The sequence below is a fragment of the Chelmon rostratus genome, chromosome 17 (genome assembly GCF_017976325.1).
Source record: "Chelmon rostratus isolate fCheRos1 chromosome 17, fCheRos1.pri, whole genome shotgun sequence".
In the NCBI taxonomy this organism is placed as follows: Eukaryota; Metazoa; Chordata; class Actinopteri; order Chaetodontiformes; family Chaetodontidae; genus Chelmon; species Chelmon rostratus.
This window is the reverse complement of record NC_055674.1, coordinates 8,572,796-8,590,665: the sequence shown is the minus strand read 5'-3', so window position 1 is coordinate 8,590,665 and position 17,870 is coordinate 8,572,796. Positions and strand designations below refer to the sequence as shown.

Below are 17,870 nucleotides of genomic sequence, written 5' to 3'. Positions count from 1 at the left end.
TGAGTTCTCCAATTCACACCTTAATCAAGTCACACTATGTGTGTGTGTGTGTGCGTGCGCACGTGTGTGCATGTGCGTGTGTGCGCGTGTGCGTGTGTGTGTGTGTGTGTGCGTGTGTGCGTCAGTCAGACAGAGTGGGGGGCTGCGTGCAACAGGATTTTGGTGAACTACCCAAACAGATGCTGATTAGCGTGAGCTGCTTAGAGTAGAAATGGACATATGGATTAGGCTCATTAAGTTGACTGTACTAAACAAAAACACCCTTATAGAAGACACTTATGATGTTGACTTTGCAGTAGAAATGTATCTTTCACACACAAAATTCATCAATTCCCATCAGGGAAATTATTCATTTTCAATGCCATATTCTACAACTTCCCCAGGCAACATTTTGAGTAAGCCCTATTCTAGCAAAATGCTATGTGCACAGAGGAACTTCACTGTTTGTGAAAGTCGGCAATCAATTGTTACAACATGTGATTTTGTGAAGAAGGTGCCACTGAGGGTTCTACTCAGATAAAGATCACTATAAATGATATGAACACATGTGATTTTGCATTTACAGACTTTACTGAATGACTGGACATAGTGGTAGGGGGAAGTTTTGGAAAAATTCAGGTCTGGTCAGGTTTCAGTTTTGTCAAACCCTACTTTCAAGTACTTTTTTTTCTCAAATTTGTCTAGAGCCATGTTTTATGGGACCTGGAAACCAACTTCAACCTCATGGGTTTTAAGCAACCATCCACAGTGTCATGCACGGTTCAGGAAGAAGTTTATTCTTCCCTTAGGTTTTATTGGTGAATAATAAAATTAATAGAGACAGAACTGGCCCTGGTTTTTATTTTTTGTAGCTACATTCATATTGGCCAGGTACTAGTTTATATCCTGCAAACAGTTTTAATCTTAATACAGGGGTTTGCCTATCATATCTCCAGAGCTGCAGTGAGATTTGTTTTTGCAGTTTTTGTGAGGCAAATCTGCATATTCATGTAGCATTTTCATTGTGAAAACCATCTTTCTATGGCGCATTCTCTTTATCTGAATTCTCTGTCTGAAATGAAAGGAAAAACTGATGTTTTCACAGTCCTATCTTTTCACTCTTTCTGGCTCGTTCGCTCACTGGCACGTCCGTACTGTGGATTCTGTATATTTCCTTAGCCTCTCTCTCTCTCTCTGTCTCTTCCTCTCTCGCACACATATCTTCTCCTGTGACTCCTTTTTTCAATTCTCCTTGGTTCTCCTTCTACCATCTCTCTCTCTCCTTACCTTTTTCCCCTTTTTTTCCTTCTCTATCCTTCTCTTCCTCTCTCCCGCTCCCTTGCTCTCTCCCAGTGAAAGGCTGAGAATACCCAAGGGAGCTGATGCAATTAAAATGCTAATCCTGTCTGTCTACAGAGAGAGGGAGAGGGGGGGCTGACAGCATGAGGGATTGCGGCTCACATGGAGAACTCGACTGAAATGGAGAACAGAGGGAGGGGGGCACTAGGGGAGGTGGGTGGGGGTGCGCTGAAAGGGAGAGGGGGGAGGGGATGTGTGTTGGGGGGAGACAGAGTGAAAAAGGGGATGCTAGCGAGGGAAAAGACAGACAAGGATAAAGCTTGTGTTGTGAGCTGAGCAATGATATACTGACTGCGTTTAAGTCTTATCTATCCCTATGTGTGGAAGGCATTACAGTTAATGTACAGCACTACACTATTGGTTAGGTTATTCACCCTTACCAGCACCACTTCATATATTGTGTGTTATGTCTGCACAGCACACCGTTTTCACATTGGCTGTGCAGAAATGAGAATGATTATGTATGCAGTGAAAGCCCAGCTGGATACCCTGAATATTTCATAGTATGTGTTGCTCGCTCCGTCTCTCAATGCCACACAGCCCAGCTAGGGTGGTATCGTGTGCATAATAGTGTGATTTCTAAGAGCTCTGAAAGCAGGCTGTGGGCCTTAAGCTGTCTTCCTATTTAAAAAAAAAAGAAAAAAAGGGAATTTAAGTATCATTACTTACAGCACTCTGAGTTTTAGTCTCTCAGTAATAGAACCAGACCAGCCGTGATGTCGGGAGCCAGTTGATCAAAAGGAAGCACTGCTTAGATTTTTGAGAAAACCAGCCAGCCATCTCTCAGACCTGTAGGTTTTTTTAATCGTTATTTGTGTTTTTGGGGTCTCCTGGTTTGTTTGTAAGTGGTAGACTTTTAGACTTCATTTGACTTCATGTGCCTGTGTCACATTGCTCTTTTCTGTGCAGTATCTTAACTCATCTCAGCAGCTGCTATAATACTACTAGGCCACTAGACTGTGCATGAGTGCAATTGTGGGTAATCACAGCTTAATTGGAGTAATTAGGGGAATGTAGGGGCATTAGGCTACAGCTGGGTGCCATAATGAGGAGTGGGGGCATAAAGGAGGGGGGATAGGTGAGAAGCTTCAAGAGCCACAGTTGCCCTCTTCATCGTAGGTCAGTTGTATGTGAATGGACAGTGAAGAACAACCACACACAGGTCTATATACAATCAGAGATGTTTGCGGTGGGGTGGCTTAAATGTTTATCAGTACACACAAACTTAAATTGCCATCAGAGCCTAGGCCAACTATCCAAATAATCATGTAGATTCAACAGGTACAAAACAAATACTTCTGGTCCTTCTGGTCAATAAATTAACTATAGGCTCTCTGGCTAGGAAGCGCAGAGATTGTTAGTGAATGACTGAAAGGAAAGCAGAAGAGGAGGGAAAAAGATGGGCGAATCAGGGTCATTAGTTCAGGCGGCTGGGTCTGCTGCATTCCTGAGCCCTTAGATGGGGGAGCAGCAGAGCAGGAATGTGCCTTGGAGAGAGAAGAGACCTAAGCAGAGGGAAAGAAAAAGGCAAGAAGGAACAAGAAAAAAAAAAAAAAAAGGGGGGGGGGTGAAAGTTGGACGCTTGCTATGAGAGGCCTTAAATGGTAGAGCAGACTCATTTATCAAATGAAGTTTGAAAACGCAAAAACTCATCTAATCCATAGCACTTGGAAACTTCCAGCAAAACTGTTTTTGTCGTCATTTCTTTCACATCTGTTAGCTCTACAGTACAGCTGCACTCATTTGTTAGCTCTGTCTGGCTGCAAACTTGTTTTTCAGCCTGACTCTCTACGGGATAACTTTGACATCAGCATAAAGAGTCACAAGTTTGTTAAAGTTGTGATAACAAAAGAAGCACTGAATGAGTGAGTTCGTGCACCCCTTAACCTTTGATGATGACTAACTAACGTAATCCTTAAAGAGGACAAGCTCCTAACCCAGTTTCCACTAGGATTAATCTTGTCATCCATATTGTTAGCGTCTGTCTCCTTTAGAATCCTGTCTGGAGGTAAAAGCCAATTTAAACGCTCTTTAAATTGGCATTTACCTCCTTCATATCGTCTCCAATTACAAATGTCAACATATGTGGAAATATTACTGATAATTAATTAATATTCTACAGTTATGGCACATGTGAACATTTTTGCACTGGTCTGACATTTGTGTACAAACATTCCATAAATAACTTCCTTAATTTCGTAATGCATATATACTACAATATTTATTTATCTTACTCCACAAACTTGGCTTAGCGATATAATCTTAGCAACATTGTTTTTCTTCCCTGCAAGTGGACATGTGTTGTAGCGATGCAACTAATGATTCATTTGATTATCAATCGCTTTGCACATTTTTTTTTATGAATAAAATTGATTATTTATTTAGTTTCTAAAAGAAAATAAAAATTAAATATATTCACTTTGTGGTGACAGAAATCAGATCAAAAAAGTAGGCATGTTTGGCATTTTCAATTGAAATATAGAGGGAATCAATGAAATCAATTATCAAAATAGTTGCTGTTTGATTATCTGTCAATTGGATGATTGGATTAATCAACTAATCTTTCGAGCTGTGATATTTTGCAGTTTAATCTCCTTATTTTGATTTACAAAATAAATGGAACTATTGGAAAAGAATGTGTTGAAGACATCACATGCATTGTGATACCAAGTTTCTTCTCTTACTTTCTGAAGTTGAATGATTGAGAAGCAAAAGGGGCAAAGAAAATTTAGTTAAGTGTTAAAAGCTTCAGGCTCTGAAGAAAAGATGGTTGTCTGGGTTGTCTGTACTTAAAACTTTTCAGTAACAGAGTGGTGTCTTTAAGGGAGTGTGTGTGTATGTGTGAAAGAGGGAGAGAGAGATGAGAGCGTGGCTGCAGGCTGACAGAGGTCCTGGTATAATGCAGTGGTGGGGAGCAGCAACTGATAACTATACTTATGGCCACTGGGGCTCATAGTGACAGCACATGCACTCCCATTACTGGTCCCATGCCTCATGCCCTTATCTCTGGCAGCCTGCCACAGAGGGACCACACTGCCCTCTGCTGTTGATTTAGAGGAAGTTCAGGCTCATTGAGAATTCAGCCAGGCGCTCATAGCAATGACTCAGGGGAGAAACTTGACTGGGTTTTGACAGGAGTGCACTTCTTTGAATTTTAGCAGTGATAAAGCGTCTTCCTATGCACCTCCACAGTATTACCCTTCTCCTTGAAAGGAAATGTGTGGTCTGTCAGATATCAAAAACTTTAACTAACAGGTTTTCCCAGCCCTAGAAATGTGTTTGGGCTCAGGCAGACTATAGCAAAACCAGTTCTTTTTAGGTTAGGCAAATGCTAACCTTGCCTTCCTAACTCGAATACTTTCTGTCTTCTCATGTCCAGTGCTGAGTATACGAGGTGTGCAGGAGGAGGACCCCCCAGATCCCCAGATCATGCGGTTGGACAACATGCTGCTAGCAGAGGGCGTGTCGGGACCAGAGAAGGGTGGAGGATCTGCTGCAGCCGCTGCAGCTGCAGCAGCAGCAGGGGGCTCGCCTACCGACAGCAGCATCGAACACTCTGATTACAGAGCCAAGCTTGCCCAGATCCGCCAGATTTATCACTCTGAGCTGGAGAAGTACGAGCAGGTGTGTGCAGAGCAGACCTAAATGCTTGAACATATACTGTCATCAACCTATATTAACATGATATCATATAATACATTTAGGTCAGGCAGATAGAGTGAGAAAGATTCAGTCTGGTAATGGTCATCCTGTGGTAAATAAAAGGAAACATACAGTAAGATGTTGTACTGTTCGAATGTGACCCAACACTTCAGGACTGATAACTTCAGTTCCAAGTTTGGTGGTATTTTAGTTACTACTATCAAGTGCAGTAATGCTGTTTACAATAAAAAGTTGTACAGGGATTGGCAGCCACATGATTCAGGCAGCTGAGAGGCTGCAGGTGTCGTTCAAACAAAAGCTATACCATGTGACCTAAAACCAGTCAGTCCCTAATCTGTAAAATCATCTGCTGTAGGATAGCTGGAATGAAAATCTGGGCTCTTCCTCATGGTGCATTCTAGTGCAGTCCTTCACAATGTGCTTAACTTAAATTTGAATATATTAAATAACAGGGGTGGATAAAGAGTACTAGTATGAAGTATGTAAATTAATATTTACAATAATACATTTTGTAACTCATAATTGGTATGTGATGGCACTGGATAGAATCTGTGCCTTTTTTTCTCCTTTAGCATTCAACTCCTTTTTCTCTCTCTCTCCTTGGTCAAGGCCTGCAGTGAGTTTACCAACCATGTAATGAACCTGCTGAGAGAGCAGTCTCGCACACGGCCCATCTCTCCCAAGGAGATTGAGCGCATGGTGGCCATCATCCACCGCAAGTTCAGCTCAATTCAGATGCAGCTCAAACAGAGCACCTGCGAGGCCGTCATGATTCTGCGCTCACGCTTCCTTGATGCCAGGTCTGTCTGAGTGTGTCTAGCTGGTGGTGTCACCATCTGTGTGTGTGTTAGATGCCTTCTTATTTTCTTGAGAGCTAAAGTGATGTAGGCATGTTGACGTGTCAGCCATTTACATTCCAAGCATGTTGGTCATTATCTCTTCTCTCTGTGTGTCAGACGTAAGAGGCGCAACTTCAACAAGCAAGCTACAGAGGTGCTGAACGAGTATTTCTACTCCCACCTGTCTAACCCTTACCCTAGTGAGGAAGCCAAGGAAGAACTTGCCAAAAAGTGTGGGATCACTGTGTCTCAGGTGAATTGCTAACACCACTATTATCCAGGACTCTCTAAGTAAAACTACACTATAGCTTCACAAAAAGTTTCACAAACATATAAACTTTATAGCATCTTTTTAACAGGGTTTTATCTACTTTTTTCTGCTATCATATGTAAAAAAGAAAAAAAAAATCAAACCGCAAAGAATAACAATACAGGTGAATTTTCCTTTTTTAACATGTTTTGGACTCGGGGCTACAACAGTGATGCTACAGCAGCTAAATTCATGTAATGGAAACATTGGCTCGAATTTCTGATATCCATCTGTCCCTCAGGTCTCTAATTGGTTTGGCAACAAGAGAATACGCTACAAGAAGAACATTGGTAAGTTCCAGGAGGAAGCGAACCTCTACGCAGTTAAAACAGCGGTGGATGCTGCCAATGTGTCTGCGCAGGCTAGCCAGGCTAACTCTCCTGCAACGCCCAACTCAGGTACAACATGCTCCATCCCATCTACCCACAAGCCCCACCACTTCTCATTAACAGGCTTCAGTTCCTGTTCATACACATTCATGTTTACACAGAACTGAATCAGAATGAATCACACTATTAATGTATGAAGGGCTGACTTGATTGTTCAAAGTACACTGTACACTGCAAATGTGTTCTTAGCCAGCTGCCACACTGTGTCAGAGTCAGGTGAAATTATCCTATTTATTTTGCATGAAATCACTGGTAAAGAGTTTTCTTCTTCGGCCAACACAGAATAGAACATACTTGAGTATAATCAGAATCCTAGAGACAATCCTGAGCTGTCAAGGGTACTGCCTATTTTTATGTTCAGTCTGATTTGTATATCAACCATGGCATCAAATAAAGGATTCTCAATCTAACAAAGAAGAAAATGAAAGATTCAGTAAAGTTGGGCAGTACTATGTTTTTTCGCCTCTAGGGTGGCCTAGTTGATCACACTCATTTTACAAGAAAGGATTGGATTATATTGTGTTTCCTAGACATTTGTTTCTAAATTTGATCCCTATGATTTAAAAGTGGCTAATGTTTTTTTTTTTTTTTTTTTTTTTTTTGCACATTGAACCCTGCTGCTCTTTTGGTTTACTATCATGTAAAAGTGTTGTGCAGGGCAGTTAGGACCACACCGCTGAGGAGTGTGCACTGTTGGTAGCTGTGGTCTTTGGTTGTCTGTCAGCCAAGATTGGCATTGATCTTGTGCTCTGTTTTGTGTTTTCTAACATATCAAAGTTTCAAACACATTAGTATAGTTTACAACTTTTGTGATACTCATGGTTCGGAGGGACTCATCTGATGTCTGCTTTGAGTGCTTTCTGCCCACCTCTTTCTACAAATCATTTAATAGCTTTAGTTGTGAGTTACCTCAATCTTTGCTTCCATCTATGTAGTACATTATCTTACTTTTAACCAATTATTTAACACACGGCACATAGTAATATTATGGTAACCCCAATTTGCTAAGGAACCTGAATGGACCAGGTAAGTGATGATTCAGATGTCTTGATTCATTTAGTCAGTTCCCTTCATATGGCTCAAGTGTGATCAAAATAAGTCTTGAGCACTTTGGAAACTCAGAATGACTAAACTCAAAGGGGACATTAAACTGTCTGTGAGAGAGTCTTTGAATGAGGAAAAACAGGAAAATGTTAAGGTAGTAAAAGGGAGTATAGCGCAAGTCCCTGAACGAGCAGATATGTGCACTCATTGACGGTTCATTCATGTTTGCTTCAAATCATGATCTGTATCTACGGTTTATTTTGTGCATGTTTCATCAATCTGTCACACCAAATTTCACAGTTTAAACTGTTACTGTGAGATATGTGACAAGAATGTAATATGACTGCAACTACCATGCTAAAATTCATCTAGATATCTTACTTAAGGGTAGATTTGTAGTGTAAGACATAAAATTATACACCACAAGCCACGTCTTGAGTTAGTCAAAACTATAGTAAGTATTTAGGCTTCCAGCAAGTATTTCCTAATGTGGAGGGTGATTCAAATGTGGTTAAAGCAGACCACAAAGACGAGCAATGAACCTGCATTCAGGAAGTAGCTGTCTGTCACTATCAGGCCTTCCGAGCAGCAGTTGCCTATATACATCCACAAAGTGAAGCGCCTCGTGTCCTCCACTACTGTCAGAATGCCCCACCCCATCTGCCCTCACTCGATTGTAGCCCACAATAGCTATAATCCACACAGAAGGGCGGCTCAGCCAAATTTATGTTTAACTTTTTTTTCCCCAGCTGTAAAATGCATATGTGTACGTGTTGGAATTACACAGAACTCTATTTTTTAGGAGAGCCAGGCTTTTAGGCCTGTAAAATGATCTATTCAGAATAAAATGGCTGAGAACACTAACCCCCATACTGAAGCTGGTTATTAGAATTTCCTTCTTTCAGTCAGTGTCCATGACCAGTCGTGACCTTTGGACCCCATGGCACTGTGGTGGGGCTGATTGGATATTGGCTATATATATTGCCTGCAGGGTCACCGGGGTCATACAGTTTGTCTCACACAGGCGACGCCTACCTCGGCCTGCATACGCTCAACGGGGAGGGTCTCAACATCGCCCCCTCTCTACAGCCGCAGGTACGCACTGAGGACAGCTGCAGAGTTGACCTCAATGCCGTTAACCCAGCCACCCAAAATCCCTGGATACCTACCCTTAGCCTAGCTCCTTTCGACCTCGACCTCTCCTCAGATCCTGTCCTGACTTTACCTTTGACCCCGTCAACTCCTTCCCCGACACAAACACACAAACTGACCCTTCTGTGCTCTGTACAGTGAGCCCTGAGGAGCTTATGATTTCACTCAACAGGAATAATGTCAGTTTGTTTGTGGCTATTTAAATTTGTTTTATTATTTCTTAAGAGAACACAGGGTCCCCTGGACCACTTGAGGGGCACTACGGTCTCCCTCAAGACTCTTGTAGTTGCCAACATAGTTGGATTTTTTTGTTAGGGGATTGAACCAGCAAGCCTTTTGATTAATGGTCAGTTTCTCTACCTGTAGGTTGTCCTGCACCTCCAACCCTTCAACAGCCCTCTGCATATTTAGTTTTCATATTTCTCTGCCCTTCCACACGTTCCTCCATCCCTTCTCTCCATATCTTCACCTCTTGTGTAGACTAAGAAGCAATTTCCTCAAATTGTCTTTGTGATTGTTGTCTGTTAACAGACGTGCAGTTTTGTTGTTCTGGAGGGATCCACAGATTTCTGCTGTCAAGTGCTATATAGTCTTGAATTTAATTAAAAGTGGCTTCAGTTACAGTCCTTCATGAAAGTCTGAGCAGAAGTGGTTGTGAAGAGTTGTGAAGTTAATGGGTGAGCCACAATGTTTAGTGATCGCATTGGCTGAAAAGCAACTGTTATTTACATTGGAGAGTTCACTAGCAGGAAAGCAGTCATACTGCATACAGTAGAGGTTTGTGGACACCATCACTCCTTTGTTCAGCCTGTGGTTGTTTTTAAAAAAAACAGTAGCTGGTAGCATAAACATTTGTTAAGTTGTTCAAATGCTGAGGTTTGTGTTGAAATTTGTGGGTGTGTTTTGTCTCTGACAGGTGGATACCCTGCACCGTGCTACACACCTGACGGGCGGCTATGAGGAGCTGTCGGGTAGTGGCCTCTACACCCCTCATCGCCTGGATGTGAGTACCAACTGAAAGCTCCTGTTTACGGTGTAGCTGATGAATATGTTTGCAGTTAGTCGGGATACCTGCCGAGTATATGCTCTGCTCTGATGTTTGCTTGAAATCAATTTAGGTGAATGAACTGCTGCCATAGTTGGACATTTCCCCGAAAATGTCCATCTAGGGCATTGTATGCTGTATAGATGGAAAGCCCCTTTAGGCGGATTAGTGATATTGGGCTGTATAAATAAAACTGACGTGTGTGTGTGTGTGTGTGTGTGTGTGACAACAATTGTTTAAACAACAGTGTGACCTTTTTTTTTACATTGTAGTTCATTTTCATTAATGACATTTTTTTCATTGTCATTGTAATGATTATAACTGCACAGTGACATATTGTTACTGAAATGCTGTTGAACAACTGCTATGTGTAATCTAGATGTTCAAACGTTCACTTTGAAAAAAACTTTTAAAACAAATTTAGGCCTGTTCTAACCTTAAGATCGAGATGTTTTTAACTTTTAAAATCACCAAATTAGTGTTTTTTTTTCTGGGATGTGACAAGAAACCAATAGCTGCTTCTTGCTGGGAAAGTATTTTAGAGGAAAATTTAATTTCAGGAATGTCTTACTTGAGGCTGAGAAATCAGTGTGATTATGTGCACAGTAACCAGGTTACAGTCTGCTCTCTTCTGTAGGCTGATTTCTGTACTCTGTATAGGGAATTTGAAAAAACAGATTTTCCCAGACAGATTTCTCCTTGAGAAAGCCAGTTTCTCTACTCTTTGCTACAACATACAAGTTTATGTAGATTAACAGCGTGTCTGACTTCTCTGAGTAACATGGTTGCTTGAGTGCATGAAAACACAAAGAATGTAATCAGCTGCCACCGTGTTTTAACAGATAGGTAGTTCTGAGATTGAATAGCATTTTGTCTGCAACCAGTGAGCTATCTTAAGGCTGCATCATTTGGCAAGTAAGCACAAAAACAGCTGATTTAGACTACTGAATACAAAACTCCTTCTTCATGCAGAAAACTCTCTTCCCTGACTATTTGCAGGCTAACAGCTGGCAGGACACCACCAACCCCCCCTCGGTCACCTCCCCTCCCGGTCCTCCTGGCAGCGTCCACTCCGACACCTCCAACTGATTCGGTGGCTCTCCCTGCCATCAATTCATTCCCACTGCGGTCTGCTTCGACTACGATCCTCTGTCCTCATTTTTCACTATTCCCTTGTCTCTCAACTAGACAGCCACACAAGGCTGTACTCGCATTTCATAAACACACACTGTGCTGGAACACAGGACAGCCGAACAGTAGTAAGGAGGAATTCTCCCTCCGCCCCAGAGCTCCACTTCAATGCTAGAAGCTCCTTAACTCAGAATAAAAGAGGGTTGGAGCTTGCTGATGCTGAGACAGATAGAAAGCATCTTTACTGTCAAGGACTTTTTGAAAACCACTGACCCAGCCGTGTAGATGATCATGATGTCTGTACATTATGTGTATATGCACGTTAACTTCACACAGTACTCACACAGCTTGTCCATGTGCTGTTGACCTCTGCACTCAACCCTTTGCTTTGGAAAACTGTGTGTGATTGCCTGTATCTCTTGAAGCCTTGGCATTTGACAGCCAAACTGTTGATACGGATCACCAGGGAGCTCTGCTCACCTTGCTCGTACCAAAGTGCTGCCCCAGTAGTTGTCAACACACCTGTTCCTCTGAGATCACCCTCTGCCAACTCAACACAAGACACTGTTGTATCTTCCAGTCCTTCTAGCTTGATGTTTCATTCTGTTGGAGATTTCAAAGTGAGTACTTGAGATATGCACAGATGTGCATGCACCCTCCCTTCCATAACACACACCTCACAACTTTTCAGTCGTTTTCACAGTGAGCTGACATAAAAGATGTGTCAAGCACAAAAGTTAGCATCCTCGTTATGGGTGTCTCTACCTGTAAAAGGGTAGTTAAGGGGTTGTTCTAAACCATACAGGACAGGTGATAATAGGGCTGGTGAGAAGAGGAGGAAAGGGCAGAGAGAGGAGAATATCTTTGGTTGAGTGGATGTAACTAATAGCCCTTTTTGTTGCTAACCAATAGAGGGTGTTGGTAGATGGCTTGTAGACTTTACTTCTTGCTTTCTGTCCACTAGTTTATTTGATTGTAGGCTATTTTCTAATGCTGTTTCACCAAGAATGCACCAGCCACCACCAAAAATTAGCTCAATAAAGCATCTAAATGACATTTGGAGAAGGGTGGAAAGATTGTGGGGCATTGATGTGTTATTGGGACAAATGTGACATGAATTTAGAAACGTGACTGTCTTCCATGCATGTAGGACTTCTAGGCGTGATATTATTGTTTTCATTTAACCTTCCGAGTTTTTAGCTTCGTTTTTATTAACAAAAAAATAAAGGGTATAATTATTACAGTCAGACCAAAAAGGAAAAAGTGCATCATGTATTGCAATGATGTGTGTGTCTCTGTGTGGGCGTGTGTACAGTGTTCTTGGGATGTCTTAGTCAAACTGGCTGGTGCCCTCTGACCTTTGTAAGCATTATAGAGACTGGGTGCTCCCACCAGCCAATGACACACCAGGTGGGGTTCAACTGAGATCACCTCCCCATCTTGAAACATTTAAGCTTGTGAGCCTGAGGCAACACACTACAACCTTCTGTTGTACCAAAACCAAAAATACCACATTCAGCAATGTAATAATGCTACTCTGTGTCTCTCTAAAGTTGGTGCACAGCCACCTTTTCAGTTCGAGGAGAGGAGGGAATTATATTTGTATCTGTGTCTCTCTGTGTGGTGTTGTCATGCCTCAAGTTGATTTGACTTTTGGGGTTTTTGTTGTGGGGCGTCATGGGAGGGTGGGTGGAGTGAGGACCGTCATATCACACCTGTATTTTGATTGTGAGCATTGAAGGTATGCTATCCCTTTTACCCATGTTTTAATACCTTCTGATTAAACCACAGCTATTTTGTTTTCAGTTCAGTGGCCAATTGGGCAAGGGCTTCTCTCTCTCCTCTGTTACCAAAAAAAGAGGCAGCACTGGGTGTAGTAAAACTCTTAACTCGTGTTTAAGACAAACCTGCAATGTTTTTGGGGATTTTAATTTTTTGGAACTATTTTATACATTAACTGTTATGTGAATAACAAAGCATTTTGATAGTAAGGTAAAGCCTTATGAAGATTTAAGTGTCAGTCACGACTTTGTTGAACCATGTTACAGAACAAAACTTGAGCTTATAAGCTGGTCACATGTGATATCCCACATCTAATTACTTGTTTTGTTACTCATCGCAGTTCATACGACAGTATCTTATGAATAACGTTATCGCCACACCAAATTATCATCCTCCCCCTTTTTCTACCTGTTGTAATGGATGTCACTGTACAGTTTGTGTAATGTTTCAGTATTTTTCTTTTTCCTTTTATAAACTTTGTTTGGTTGAGATGCCAGTTTTATTTGGCCTTTGTGTCACAGGATTCACGTTAACTCTGTATCAACTTTGAATATTATTTAGGTCTTTTGTTACATAACCGGGAGACGATGTAGGGTTTACAGCTGTAGCGTTTGGTGCTGTGGAAAGATAATTGTATCAATTGAGGCTCTCCAGTGGACATTATTTGGTGCATTTTGCCCGATAGATTTATGGACCCTCTTCCCATGTGATTCCCCTTTAGTTTCCTTACTTTCCACACCTTTAAATGTTGTTTTTTTAAAAATCAGCTTAAATTATTTCATGAAATCCCTAATAGAGTTTTGAAAAATTGTAATAGTTGCTGGACATTTGTTCAAACTCTTGGAGATTCCAATCAGACCATGCATCTAAATGTAAAGGTGCAGATGTTGCCCGTTTTGTGGAAACTCAAATGTATTCAAGTTGTGAGAAAGCAGTATATTTGCATCAGCTGAGAGGAAGCTGATACTGAACTTTGTTTGAGGAAGTTTGGACTTACTACGAAATGGCAACTTATTGTAAAATGGTTAATTCTTGTGATACTCTGAACCAGAACGACGGGCAGGAAAAGTGGCAGACCTTCACATTAAAGCAGATGGTCGACACTTTGCTCCTGACATGCAAAACTCAACTCACCTAAAAAAACGAGTGCAGCGAAAACATTCAGGCCTCAACACTTCAGCGAGATTGTGTAGTCACCTGTATTTTTGTAACAGATCTCCAGCACAGAACTTAATTTTATGTTTTACTCTGGACTGTGTTTAAATCTTGTTTGGATTCTGCAAGTGACTAAATGACTTCCACAGCACCAAATGGCTCCTTAAACCTTTTTGATTTCTTTGTTTTTATTAGCATATTTGTATCTCCCCTCTTTCCCGTGTATTTACCCCTCTCTCTACCTCTGTCTTTCCATTTCTCTTGTATATAACCCCCACTGTTTTCAGACTTGTGAGTCTGTATGAACTCCTTTTATACCTCAACTTTAGAATTGTTCTAGAAAGAGTAAAACAAAAAGGAAGAATATGACAAATTGTAGTGTTCTTATTAGAAAATTAATAAAATGATTTAGTGTGATTTTTCAGTATTTGATTTCAGACTTTAGGAGTGTTTCATTTTATAATTTGTCACAAATGCTCTTGTGATAGTCAAGTGTAATAAAAGGAGAGATTGCACCATCTGATGATTAATATGTGAATCTGTCAGCCTCACTGAGACTGAGGAACACGCTAACCTGAGAAATGTCCAACATTGATAAAAGCCCTTTCAGCTTTTCAACAGATGCATCCTTATGGTTTTTGTTTTTTCTTTAATTCCAATTCTCAAATGCAAACATAGTTGAGAGGTAGTTTGGTAGAAGTCCAGCAGAAACACCAAAGACTTTAAAGCAATTAGTGCTGATTAGATGTCTGTGAAAGTTGGGATTTTATTCTTTAAATCGTAGACTTGCAGCCATCCAACTGTCTTATTTTATTGTTTGTTTCCACACTGACAGGCTGATCTTCTGACTTCTGGACACAGCCATGAGTTTCCTGTTGACAAAACATAATTTACAGTTTGGTGATGGGGCATAAAGTCTTGAATATCCTTGAAATTCAGACAGTTCACCTACAAATCCGATTTTATAATAATGACTTTCCCAATTGAACATGTATTTAATGCACTGTTTTCCCTTCAGCCGCTTTTACGAGAAAAGTAGCCTTGACTCCCAAGATTAAAAGAAACAAAGACATTAAGAGAGGGAATTTCCAAAATTCCCTCCCGTACCAGGTACCAGGTACCTGATATGTTAGATTAGAAAGCAGCATGTGCATTGGTGTGGTAAGTGAAAACCTACATGACTCACAGAGAGAATGTGAGAAACCAATAACTTGTCAGTTGTGGGAGAGCAATAATCAGAATACTGCCCTTGTCTCATTAATGTATTTCCCAGTTATGGATCTAAATGGAATATTGCCTGTTTTTAAGTGCTTTGAGGGTGTAAAGTTGACACTTCACGTGTTTTACTTTGTCCTGCCTTGTCAACAACCCTCTGTATCAACCATACAAATCTGTACCTCTGGCAGCGGTGAGGCAATCTCAAGAAGTGACAGCTCCCTCTGTTGGTCAACACTTCTTCGACACAGGCAGCACAGGATCGACTTGAATGTCCTCCGCATCTCGTCGTCCCGCAGGGAATAGATGATAGGATTGACCAGGGAGTTGCACTCCGCTATCACCAAACAGAACTTCTCATAGGCGTTGGCTTGGCTGTCTTTACCCAACAGCCCGTCCAGTAAGAGAGTCACGAGGCCGGGCGTCCAGCAGATTACGAAGGCGCCTGCAGAGATATGGTTTGGTAAAGAGGGCAGAAAATAGTCGACGAGTAAAATAAAAAGTTTCACAAACGCAGCAATGTACCATGACACTAGTCCTCCAAACGTGCAGTAATGTTGCGTAACATTTGTAACTTGATTGCTTAATATTAAGGTTAACTGCATGCTAGAACATTTACCTCCAGGAGATGAGTCACCTGAGCAACCGTGAAATGGATTATGATGAGGAAATGCGCTTTCGATTTCAATTACACTGAACATTCCTCACAACCTTTTAACTGGAAGTACCATCGTAATCATACAAAGTCTGACAAACAAGGCTAGAGCTGTAAAACTGGTTTGTGGGGGAAGTGGGAGGTAGAAGGCATCATAGATCAACAAAAAGACGGCCCTAACATTTCGTACATACAGTGCAGATGTGTGTCCACACAAGAAAATGGAGCTAGACTGTTCATTTTGTGGTTAATATAAAAACCAAACCTTACAAAAAAACAAAAACAAAAACATTTGACCCACAACTAACATCCAACAGTGGGGGGCAGCACACAAACAACTACTCACCCAGAACCATGGAGATAGTTTTCATCAGGTTGACAACAGTCTGGCTATGCCGCATCTCTGACGTGTGCTGAGATGCATAACCGCTCTGGTATCTCACATAGCTCAAGATGCGAGTGTACATGGCCACCATGATAAAAAAAGTGAGCAGGTTGAGAACTGCCCAGAAGATCAGAAAGCGGCGGCTGTATAGGGGCGCAACAGTGGAGCAATCATCCAGATCACACTCACAGTTCCAAATCGTAGAGGGCACCAGGCCCATGATGATGCTCACGGCCCAGATGCAGACTATCAGCAACACCACACGCCGCTTGGTCATCTTGCTGTGTAGCTGCATGGTGATGATCGTCTGGTGGCGCTCCACGGCGACAGCCAGCAGGTTGGCCACCGAGGCTGTCAGGCTGATGTCGATCAAAGCCCCACGGATGTACCACTGCTCCTTGGAAAGCGTGCTGGTCCAGGGGCCCGTGTTCAACATCAGGTTGGCATAGGCGATACCAGCAAAGAGGTCTGCTGCAGCCATGTTGCCCAGGAGATAGTAGATAGGGCAGTGGAAGCGGTGGTTCATGAAGATGGCCACCATCACCATCAGGTTGGCCAGGACTACGATGAGACATACCGTCAAGCCCAATCCAATCACCACAAAGTCCCGCGGCGTCCACGCCTCACTGATCTTCTTACCCACCCAGTTGTAGAAGAAAGTGACATTGTGGCTGTAGTCACAGGCATTCCACAGGCTGCTCTCTGTGGCCATTACTGCAGACACAAAACAGACATTTAAAGATGTGTACCTGCTGTCTACAAGAGGTGCAACATCTGGTAATGTACAAAAATTCAATATAAGGCTTTCCTTGCAGTACATATTCAGTATTCAACATGTGTAAGAAAGTCACAAGAACTGTTTCATCACCTTATCTCAAATATTATACTTTTTGTACAAACTGAATGCTATAACAACCTGAAAATAGTAATTTCAGGCTTAGTCTCATGCTCTCAAATTGGCTGTATTGAAAATAGATTCAATTGTGACCCTACATTATTATACTGAAGTGTGGATTTTGTGAGTCAGGACACTGACTGTCTACACATGACAGGACACAGATAATCACCAACAGCAGAGAGTGAATAACATCAGACTACATACTTATTTACTTACTTATACATACTTATTTTGAAGTGTAGGTGTCACAGCAAATATTAGCATGATGCCAGGGATGTTTTAAAGTGCATAGGTGAATTACCTCTTTTTGAATTGTTTTATCTATAAAAAGGTCAGAAAATAGTTTCCCACAGACCAAAAGGTGACATCTTCAAATTGCTCATTTGTCCAACCAGCAGTCCAAAGCCCCAACAAAAATAAAACAGCAACCCCTCAGATTTAAAAGGGGAAATCATTATGTCAAGTAATATTTGCTAAGCAGACATAAAAATCACAATTAAACAATTAAACAGAAGTTCACTCTTCAAAACACTCCTGAAATAAGACATACCCATCAAACTGTAAAGCATGTCAGTTGATGTGAGGTGTTTCAACTTGCAGTGTGCTACTGATACTAGATACAGGCCTATCTCATCTGACAAACAGAAACTACCAGGCTGAGGGTATTTTCGTCTAGACTTTCTACAGAAGAAACGTTATTGTTATCATTCATTATTTGAAACATACCGCTGTTTTTAGGGTTTCCTCCATCCAGACAGGCCCGGTATGAAACCAGAGTTGCTTAGCAGCCATTTGATGAACCACAAGGTCTCGGAGCTGCTCTCACTTCTGTCGGTCCATGCGGCGGCACAGACTCAAGCCGACGCCTC

General features: G+C 41.6%; 2 protein-coding genes across 4 annotated transcripts in view; one reads left to right on the top strand and one right to left on the bottom strand.

Annotated features, from left to right (window-relative positions):
• pbx4 (pre-B-cell leukemia transcription factor 4) overlaps nt 1-14,368 on the top strand; it is a 27,904-nt gene extending 13,536 nt beyond the window's left edge. For 2 of the 3 annotated variants that reach the window (XM_041956222.1, XM_041956221.1), the window contains 6 exons: nt 4,718-4,962; nt 5,611-5,801; nt 5,958-6,093; nt 6,392-6,548; nt 9,652-9,738; nt 10,780-14,368. In XM_041956222.1, the coding sequence (XP_041812156.1) occupies nt 4,718-4,962; nt 5,611-5,801; nt 5,958-6,093; nt 6,392-6,548; nt 9,652-9,695 (773 nt within the window). In that variant the 3' untranslated portion in view covers nt 9,696-9,738; nt 10,780-14,368. Of the gene's footprint in view, nt 1-4,717; nt 4,963-5,610; nt 5,802-5,957; nt 6,094-6,391; nt 6,549-8,461; nt 8,465-8,574; nt 8,679-9,651; nt 9,739-10,779 lie in introns of all 3 variants that reach the window. The other variant, XM_041956223.1, reaches the window with a different exon arrangement.
• Nucleotides 12,102-17,870, bottom strand: lpar2a (lysophosphatidic acid receptor 2a). Its single transcript, XM_041956224.1, has 4 exons — nt 17,728-17,870; nt 16,065-16,817; nt 15,246-15,508; nt 12,102-14,720 (listed from the first exon to the last, which is right to left on the bottom strand). The coding sequence occupies exons 2-4, from the start codon at nt 16,813-16,815 to the stop codon at nt 14,622-14,624; spliced, it is 1,113 nt and encodes a 370-aa protein (XP_041812158.1). The 5' UTR covers nt 16,816-16,817; nt 17,728-17,870; the 3' UTR covers nt 12,102-14,621.